Raw genomic sequence first — 10,650 nt, forward strand, 5'->3', positions numbered from 1 at the left:
AAAGTTGGTGAAATTCAACTAAGATATGTAGATTAGTCAATGGCATTGCACCAACATAAATTCTGTGGTTTTAATAAGTGTATTGCGATTATACATTATAATTTAGCAGAAGCTGAATGAAGAGGTATATAGAAACTGTACTACTTTTGCAATTCTTCTGTAAGTCTAAAATTATTTCAAAATTAAAAAAAAAACTCTGCTACTGTTTTATAATGGTTTAAAAGAGAACAGTTATGACCAGCTTCATTTTAACCCACTGAAACGTGAATTTAACATGATAAATAAAGCAATGCTAAGTTACAGCTGAAACTTTGTTGTAAGATTGAGGCTATGAAATGGGGCTACACCACTTCATTTGGTCTTAAGCAAAACAGAAGAAAATGTTATCACTTTTTCTTTGCTACTACTACCATCTTGGTCTATGAGGAAACATCTTATTTGCAAGAAGTAACATAATACATAAACAACAACAGGCTCAAATTATGAAAAACTATTTAATGACAGTACTCTTGAAATTACATGTCTGTAAAGAATATCACAATAGTCCCACAACAAAGTTTGTTTCTGGGGGAAAGATCTAGCACAGCTCACTTGAAAAGCATTTCATTTGGGAGTCAGGGGCTCCTCTGAGTGTGTGTGATGGTATTCTTGGTTTGGTTTGGTTTTTTTGGGGGGGATGGGCTGAGAGAAAAAGTTTTAACTAAAAATATATGCACAGTTGATTAAAATATACTAAAGAACAAATCTTCTACATTTTTAGGCTATCTTTCAAAATCAGTCCTCTGTTCTGAATTATCCATTAACTTGTGGAGATTCAGGCTCACCCCCTTATTATTAAAATACATATTCATAAAACTTTTACAGTTGTGCTGTTCTAGTTACAAATAGCTTCTACTTTTCTAGGACATAATTTCACTTTGTTTAAGCAAGAATTCATTAAAGAAGCTATAAATAACTTTTAAATATTTAGCCATGAATAGAGGGTGGACTGGCATTGATGGCTTATTTTAGTACTAATGCAGAATGCTTTTTAAAAGCTACATTTCAGCATGCATCAAGCTAATGGTTAACACTTACAGTATAATTTTCAATGTTAGAATAAATTTCTCTTTATTTTAAGGATTTTTGCTAATAGTCAATATGTTATTTCTATTATTTACTAGTAAGAAAGTAGCCCTGGAGAATGACAATGGTGGAAAACTTAAAACTAAAATTTATTTAAAAAACTGTTTTTTTAGCATCTACACAACCTCTCCTTCTCTCCCAAAATATAATGCCAGTTAGAAGTGAACACATTAAGGGAGAAGAATTGCCTATGGAACTGTAAGAATTCAAGGATCCACTGTGTGGGTAGCATACATATGAATCAAAGACATTTATTTCTATAATTCAACTCTGAATCATAAAGCTCACAACATTTTAGAGACCAAGTTTCATAAAATTTTTGCTTGAAAAAAAAATGTTCTACAAAATACCATTCTTCCAATCAAAGAAACTTTCCCAAAGGGTACATATAGCTTTCTGCCTCAGAGATGAGAGAATGACAGTTAAAGGGGAGAGGTTTTTTAAATAGCCACCTAGCTGCAAAACCTACAAGAAGTAGATTTTTTTAAAGTGCCTTTAAAATTCTAAAGTAAGGAATATAATTGTTGAATCTATTTGAAATTTTAAAAGTTTCCTTAAAATGGTCCATATGGTATGCACAACTTCACAGCTGGTACAAAACTGCCTGTATTTAGTTCAAAACACAAAAACAATACATATGAACAGTATTCTTTGAAAAATAATTCCAAATACTGCCACCGCATCATAAGAAAACTTAGACAATAGTATTGACAGTATTCAGAGAATTAACAAAACAAGCTGAATATTAAGGTATTCATTTACTTTCTTTTTAATACCACTGATAACAGTAAGAGAACTTGCTGCCAAATGCATTCAGGATGCCTTATTTCAACTACATGTAACATATTTTGCTATACAGATTCTAAAGAAAAGCAAAACTAGGTTCTAGAATGTAAACTCCCATTGCCTAGGCAGGCCCTAATTTTTCTGCTGCAATCTGGCAGCTTTGAACTTTGAAACCCTCTTGGTAGTTTCTTCCAATATTTCTGACAAAACTTCTTTTCGTTCTGGAATGGTGGGTAGCACTGGATGAACCATGGTTGGGTGTGGTGTTAAGGAAGGCGATAGAAATTCTTTTTCTATTACAGTTCCAGAAAAAGCCTAGAAGACAAAAGTCAGATTACAGTAATAAAATGGAAATGAGATGCCCACAAAATCTTTATCCTCTGTTTGCCATTAAAGAAAGACATTTTCTTTCATTAAAAGTAAATTCTTAAGATTCTTAGGTAAATACACAAAAGTATAATATCAAAATACAAACTGTTTAGAGAAATCAACTACCATTAAAATGTATCTTAATTACACCACCAAATAGAAGTAGATTTTTACAAGATACATGTAAGAAACCAAAATGCAAAATGAACGTTTTTATCTGGGATTAAACAAATATAGGTACATAAAGGGTCCTCAATTTTCATACATTCACGTCCAGATTATGATGTGAAGACTAATGTATGAAACTAAAAAATGCTATCAGGATACCAAACATGAGCTGACAAACGAGCGATCCTATGGAGGCTATGCTGCCTGCTAGCCAATAGCTCACTTTCCACAGCAGTAACATCTCTTAGGTGGTGTTCATGTATGCACTTACTTAAGTATTTTATTGCATCTTGCCTCAATTTTATTTAAGAGATCAGTGTAAACTGAAAAATTAAGTGCTGATACTAACAGAGACAGCATTGGTCTCAAAATTTACTATAATTAATCCAATGATGAAAATCAGATGTTCCACAAAAAAATGGTTCTTTAATTTCAACTGGATATTTGCTAGATGTAATCTCATCAAATGGAACAAAAGTAATGTATACAAAATGCTGGAAATATAATCAAAGATACATCTTCATATATCTTTTTACATAAAGGTCTATAAAAACCAAGGATTTGTTAACAATTTTATTTTTAAGGTTTCTTTTATTTGGATCCTCTGCCTTTCATCTTCTAAAAATTCATTACATACAAAGCAAAATTTGACATGTAGACTTTCAGGTGTATTTTGCTTCCTTTTGTCTACCAAGAGTACAAACTAAGTTAAGACAGGGCATCACCTGAAGAGGTTAAAAAGCCATCCCCTCCACCTTGCTCCACAAGAGAAACCAAACAAGAATGCCGCCACCCTCCCAAAATATTTCAAGAACCTGGGTGGAATCTAAGCTCTTAAAAGAAACTTAAAGTCTACTTTCTCAAAACTCCGATTTGATCATGATGAGCACTGAGTCTTCTTATACTAAAAATGCTTTTGAAAAGAGACATTTCAGCATTTAAAGATATTGAAAAGGATATCTTTCAAAGTACTTGCCATATGCATGAACTATTTGTTTTCAAGTTAAACAAAAATTTACAGCATCTAGAATACTAACAAGTACTGTTCAATACAAAGTACAAAGCTAGTAAGAAATAAAACTAAGTTCCAGACTTGAGGTTTAGCTATCCCATGATGCACTAAGTCCTTATAAAGTAAAAGTTGGGGCACTTGGGTGGCTCAGTCAGTGAAGTGTCTGACTTTTGACATCAGCTCAGGTCATGACCTCATGGTGCTGAGATGGAACCTATACCAGACTCTGTGCTGAGTGTGGAGCCTGCTTGGGATTCTCTCTCTCCCTCTCTCTCTGCTCCTCCCCTACTCAGGTGCACTCTCTTTTTCTCAAAATAAATACACTTAAAACAAACAAATAAATAAAAAGGAGCAAAGGTCTACATCCATTACTTGTTTTTCAAACAGTACGGAAGACTGTTAAATGAGATACTTTCTGGGTCAACTGAGATCATTATATCAGGTAGAAGGGAGGCTAATTCTAATCATATATGCTGTTCTTAAATGCTGTTACTACCATTTAGTTACCATTCAGTAAAAGCAACAGAAGTTTTACATATGCTTATTTATATATAAATATACAGATTTTATATGTATTTGATGTATACACAAGTGGGTGTATCAGTCTGATACAGGTATGAGTATCCCAGTTTTCCTAAATACTTTATAAATTGAAAATGTGAAATACTCACAGAACAAAAAAATCATCTCTGGGTATAATGGAAATCCTAACATACGACTATTTCATAGATAGGAATTTTTGTTCCCCTGACATACAAGTGTGTGCAATGTGGTGAATAAGAATGTATATGTGTGCACTCACCTTTCCTAAGGGGAGAATCTACAGCTTTCATTAAATTGTAAAACAGTTCCATAACCCCCAGGAATAAATATGTCACTAGCACAGGCCAAAACACAGGACTTTAGATAATTACCTGCCATATATGTATTTTCGTTAATGAAAGCACATTAAAAAGTATAATCTGCTACCTCAACTATTATAAAATGACTATAGTCTGGGCTAGTGGTAATTTGTTTAAAATAAGCTGCTAAATGATCTCCTAGTCAAAAATGTAACATATATGCAAACTAAGATACTTTAAAATTCTTATTTCATCAAAACAAAACTTTAAGATTGGTAATACTTTTCCCCAAAAATATTTTTCTTGAATTAAGATTATAATATCTGTATTTGTATGTTTGCTAGTGACTATTAATTTTTTATAAATTATTAATTACCAAAAAAATAAGCCTAGAATTAATTAGGTTCAATGACTTTTGAGATTAAATATATGTATAAACTAAAGAAGCTATAAGATAAACAATCCTATTACCCAGTTGATTAACTTCAATAAATAACTTACAAAATAAAATAATTTAAAGATTATAAGATTAAGGATTTATAGACCGTGCCAGGGAGATACAGCAGCTGCAATTTTTTAAAAAGGAGAGGAGAGTCTCTTTTAAAGAAATAACTTTTCAACTCCAAAAATGAACCTGTGAAACCAGGAAAATGAATGATACACCCTTCTGAAACGGAGCTAACACCACTTTTTTTTTAATGTTTATTTGTGAAAGAGAGAGTTCGGAGTTGGAGGGGCCACTGGGACTGAGGATCCAAAGTGGGCTCTGCACCGACAGCAGCAAGCCCAACGCAGGGTTCAAACTCATGAACTGCAACATCACGACCTGAGCCAAAGTCAGACGCTTAACTGACGGAGCCACCCAGTCGTCCTGCTACCACCACCTTTTTAATCTCACAAAAAGTGATGAAAGATACTATACCAAATAAAGAGTTAACAATACACACACCTCAGGTGTTCCTGATAAGGGCAAAAGTTTCTTATGATGGTTTTCTTCTTGTTCCTCTTCCAAAATACTCTCACTGGTGTCACTACAAGTGGCCTCTTCACAGCTAATGCTCCTCAGAACTCCCCGTCTGTCATCAAAGTCAGCAGCACTGCTTTCACTGGTATCACTGCACACACTGTTCTCTCTGCTGCGAGACTTCAGGATGGACTTACGAGGGACATATTCTCCATTCACAACATCAACAAAGACTCTACGATGTCCAAAAATATACACACTCACTTTAGATAACTCATAATCTGAGGATGAATTTATAACGATTTAAAAAAATTTTCTAGAAATTACTGTTTTCTTTAAATTTACATCTAAATTTTTCACAATCAATAATTTTGTAGCTTTAAATGATATATTTTATATTCTTTAAAATATGATTTTTTTAAAGCCTAATAAAGAGCTTTATTTATAAGCATGTTCTGGGTGACAATAGCCTAATTTGCCAAAATTCCACATGTAATCTGGACCTACTTAGAAAATTATTTAGCAATTTTAACTATTTTACAAATATGGGTCATGAAAACAGTAGGTCTTTCCTAATGATAACATTCTCAACAAACAAGACAACAAAAAAATGGAACAGTAATACTTAACTCCTACTTTGTGGAAAGACAAACCACAGGCAAGCATCATCACAGCTCTGGCAGGAAAGCACTTGTTCTAGCCAACTGGACACCCAAACTTACGTTTCTAAAGTTAACCTACAATATGTTTTCACTAGATCAATTGGGAATGTTTTAACAGCACTGCCAAAGAGGGGAGAAAGGGGGAAAATCATGCAATATTCCAACTCTTTTGAACTGGGCAGCTGTGGTACCTCGGGAGCTCCTGGGAAAGCCTATGAAATACTAAGCCAAGCCAATCAGAACACCTCACCTGTCCGTGACGGACAGCCTTCTGTGTTACAGACAACCTGCTCCTGTAAATGTTCAGTTATAAAAAGAGGTGAGAGGACGGCAGATTGTCCTGCTGCCTGTGAACACCACTCACCTATAAATGTCAGCAGGAGTCCTGATAGTAGGCAGCTCCTGCGCAGAATGGCCACTGCCAGAGCTGTTCTTTCGTTTACGTTTGGCTTCTTCCTTCTTCTCACTGAATTTTAAAGTGGTATTTTTTCCAGTATTTATTCGAACCTAAAAATTTCACAGCAAAAAATTACAAACCTTTTGAGAAATTATATCAAAGTCCAAACTAAAACAAATAAACTTTACAATTAAAGAAGAAAGACAGTTTTTGACATGAAATGATGTGCACTATTAGGATTAAAAAGTCCTTACCTTAACACACTTCTACAGCATTAAATTGTATCTTCTTTAATGACCAATTCTAGTCTTTAGGGACTTCATTATTGTATAGAAAGCAAATTACATTAAAACTAAATGACATATTTATTATAAGTTTTCACGTCACCCCATTCCTTTGATATGTATTTTTGGCTTAAATCATGCATTTCAAAACAAAGAACATCATTAATCAAAAGAAATATTTGGTAAGAATACACAATTTAAGTCATAAAAGCAATATGAGATAATGTTTAATTATTTGGAATTTTTTAAATACCTCTAGTTTTCAGAAACTGGACTAAAAAATAAAAACCAACCCTGTAGGATTATGTCAATCTTCTTTTCCTACTCAACACTTATATTTCACCTTCCATATTAATGACTGCTCTTCCTCATAACATTCCTAAAAATATAATTTTTTCTTCCTGTTTCATCAACATGCAAATAAGGAAAAATTTAAAGCATGAAATAAGAATCCTAAAACAAATTTCTTTCTCTGGCTATTAGGTCAATTTTTTTGACAGAACTCAGAAGATGCTCCCTTTAGTCTGAAGTATTAAAATATAAAAAACCATGAATTATTTCACTTCATACTAGAGGATAACTTAAGGGACTTAAGAAATATCAGATATGTTTTAAACATGTTTCATTAAATAATCATCACAGACACTTAAGACTGATACCACAGACCCTCAACTGTGATACAGGCAATCCTGCAGGGATACCGTGTGGTACAAAGACCAGTACACTGAGACCAAGGGCTTTCTGTTGTATTCCTAGCCAGCTCTATGGGCTTCTAGGCCTTAAGTTTCCTTAAGAAAGATGAACTCCCAGTTGCTCCTCAGAGCAGCACTGGGAGCAATAGAATGGATTTAAGGTAGTCTATCCTTCTAATCAGAACCAACCTATTTTGATCTATTTTAAATACTGGGATTCTATAATAAGTACAAAAGGAACAAAAAGTCTTGATTCTAAAGAAAAGCTTAAAAACCCTGTATTAGAAGATCTCTACAGGGGTGCCTGGATGGCTCAGTTGGTTAAGCGTCTGACTTTGGCTCAGGTCGTGAACTCTCGATTCATGGGTTCAAGCCACACATCGGGCGCTATGCTAACAGGTCAGAGCCTGGAACCTGCTTCAGATTCTGTGTCTCCCTCTCTCTGCCCCTCCCCTGCTTGTGCTTCCTTGCTGTCTCCCTCAAAAATAAACAAGATGTCTACAGTAACCCCCAACTCTAAAATGCCAAATTTCTGGAGTCACGATTACCCAAGGATGTTTAGATTTACTTTATCAGAAAAGAAGCTACTTTTTACTTCCTCCTGAATTTTTCCACTTCGTTCATGATGCTCCTATCCCTGTCATGTCCACACAGAAAGTAACAAACTGGCATAATTAAAAATGTAGCTAATGCAGTCACTTTCAACATCCTAAAAAACCAAAATACCCACAATATAATTAACTCTAGAATTCTAAGAACACTCTCTGAATGAAGGACAGGTGGAGTTACAGTAGTTGCTACTCAAATCTGATCCCTTTCCAGACCCCAAACAATTCAAATTCCCCTGTGGCTTCAAAGAACAAAGGACCAATACAAACTATCTAGACATTACTTTTTTCCCTCTTTTTCTTTTTAGATAAATTGGTCAGAACAAGAGGCAAAAGATGATTTTATTGTTTGGCACTATCAACAATATTAATCACTCTAACACTGATCTTTTAAAGGATAGCATAGAATATATTTATATTAATTTATGTTAATATTTAAATTAAATGCAAAAAGCATACAAACCCTCTTAGGTTCGACAGTATGAGAAAAATATATTGTTGGTATAGAATGATCTCCAACCCCTAAAACGTCATGGTCATTTTCATTATCACCATCATCATCATCATCTTCATTTTCATTACTGTGGTAAGAATCTGAACCAATCACTGAACAGTTCAATTGACTATTCACTTGACCATTGAACAGTTCTGAATGTGTAACATCTTTATAACAACTGCTGGAATGAACAGAGTCTTTTACTTGGTGCATCACATGCACATTTATGTTCTGATCTTCCTTTTCTTCTTCAGAAGATGTTGTATCTTCTCCATTTGCAATCATAGTATCAGGCTTACTAATAAGAAAGAAAGAAAATTAAGATCAAACAAACATAAAAATTCTATATATTCTAATTTTCAGTTCATTTCAATGAGTAAAAAATTAAGATTTTGAATAAGATATATTTTACTAGAATTCTAAGTTTATAAGAATGTTTTGAAATAGGGGTGGCCTGGGTGGCTCAGTCGGTTAAGCATCCGTCTGACTTCAGCTCAGGTCATGATCTCACGGTTCGTGGGTTCAAGCCCCATGTCAGGCTCTGTGCTGACAGCTAGCTCATAGCCTGGAGCCTGTCTAAGGATTCTGTGTGTGTCTCTCTCTCTGACCCTCCCCTGCTCATGCTGTCTCTCTCTCTCAAAAATAAATAAAACATTAAGAAAAAAAAGAATGCTTTGAAATAACAATAACAAAAAAACCCTATGCTAATTCTGTATGTTACAGTGAAACATAAGTAGAATATAAATGATTTTTTTATCTTTGCAAGGACACTAGCCTCATACACAGTAAACATGATATAATACAATCAAGAAATATGTAAGAAATTCACTGAGAATATATTTCTCTATTTAAAGGCCAGAAATTAAAGCCCCAAAACATTAACACATTCTTATTTTCTACTTCTATATTTGGAGTACTTTAAGGCATGTATTATTATAATTTTTATAATGAAGGATTTATATGTATGCACATGAATATAATTATATTTATACACACATGTACATTTTTCATGCTTCATTTTTACAAAGAATTTGAAGACCTTACAAAAATAACATATCAAAAATGCAACAGAACTGAAATAATGTCATGCAAAAATAGAGAATCATGACCAAGAAAAACACAAGATTCAAGACTAATCTAAAAAAAAAATGGAATACTATTAGTTAATCAAAAAGACCTAAGAATTTGTAGGTAAAACAATAGAAAAAATATACATACATCCTTTGTGCTTCATGTCCTATTTTCCACAGAAACTAATTACTGCATATGGTAGATCATTTAAGCAAAATATAGGAACTTCTGTAGTAATAGATTTCATTGAGTATTTTGACAATTCCAAGTGACTGCTAATGTGTATTTCAAACAGCAGCGTCGAAAAGTTTTTCATATATAAAACTACCTGACCAAATTAAGAACTGCCTACTCAATACAAAGTTTACAAAGGAAAGCAAGGATAAACATTTTACAGTAACAAATCCAGAGCAAATTTTTCTTTTTGACAAGTCATTTAGATATACAGCATTATCCTGACTACAGTATAAAAATACTTCATTTAAATTATAATATTTAAAACACCCATAATTATTATGTCAACTACCTGATCTACCTTAGTACTTCATTATATAAGACATGGCTTAATCTTGTTATTAAAAACATAAGAATACTGATTTTAAGTATTTCTGTACCCACACATATGCATGGGCATGTGCATGAATTCACAAGTCCTAAAAGAAAATATTCTAGAGAATTAATATATATTTTCAAGTGGGAGGATTATTGATATTTTAATATATTACACTTTTCTGTATTTTTTTCAATGAGCATGTGTTGTTTCATTAATGAGGAAAGAAATTAATGAGGAAATGTGTTGAGAAACAAATTCTCTTGGAAAGATAATTTGTCATTAGGTACCTATCAAGTTCACCCAGCAATTCTTCTTGTCTCTCTAGTTCTTCAAGTCGAGCCCACAGTTCCTTATCAGCAAGCAAATCCTTGGATTTTATATCATTTGCAAAATCCGCTTCAAAAATATCTGAAGTTTTTGGTTTGGAGTGAGGTTTATGAGCAATTCGGTGTTTTGCTATTTTTTTTTTAAAAAAAAAGGAAAGACATGTCTATTAAAAGCCACCTTTAAAAAAGTACAAACCTAGACTTAGTGAGACTTTCTTTTGGGAAGAGGGGATATTGAGGTGTGGGGGGGGAAGGAGTACAACGCATGGTTTTTAAGGCAAGCAAGAAAACTCCA

The 10,650-nt window shown here is 33.5% G+C and overlaps 1 protein-coding gene across 3 annotated transcripts in view; it reads right to left on the bottom strand.

Annotated features, from left to right (window-relative positions):
* Positions 1 to 475: 475 nt before the first annotated feature.
* The window catches only part of URI1 (URI1 prefoldin like chaperone), a 90,273-nt gene continuing 80,098 nt past the window's right edge, over positions 476 to 10,650 (bottom strand). For all 3 annotated transcript variants that reach the window (XM_039231945.1, XM_039231946.1, XM_039231944.1), the window contains 5 exons: positions 10,317 to 10,485; positions 8,373 to 8,703; positions 6,293 to 6,435; positions 5,252 to 5,501; positions 476 to 2,226 (listed from right to left, as the gene is read on the bottom strand). In XM_039231945.1, coding sequence (XP_039087876.1) covers positions 2,044 to 2,226; positions 5,252 to 5,501; positions 6,293 to 6,435; positions 8,373 to 8,703; positions 10,317 to 10,485 — 1,076 coding nt within the window. In that variant the 3' untranslated portion in view covers positions 476 to 2,043. The remainder of the gene's footprint in view (positions 2,227 to 5,251; positions 5,502 to 6,292; positions 6,436 to 8,372; positions 8,704 to 10,316; positions 10,486 to 10,650) is intronic.

The sequence above is a fragment of the Hyaena hyaena genome, unplaced genomic scaffold (assembly GCF_003009895.1).
Source record: "Hyaena hyaena isolate Hyena2069 unplaced genomic scaffold, ASM300989v1 scaffold_61, whole genome shotgun sequence".
NCBI classification, from domain to species: Eukaryota; Metazoa; Chordata; class Mammalia; order Carnivora; family Hyaenidae; genus Hyaena; species Hyaena hyaena.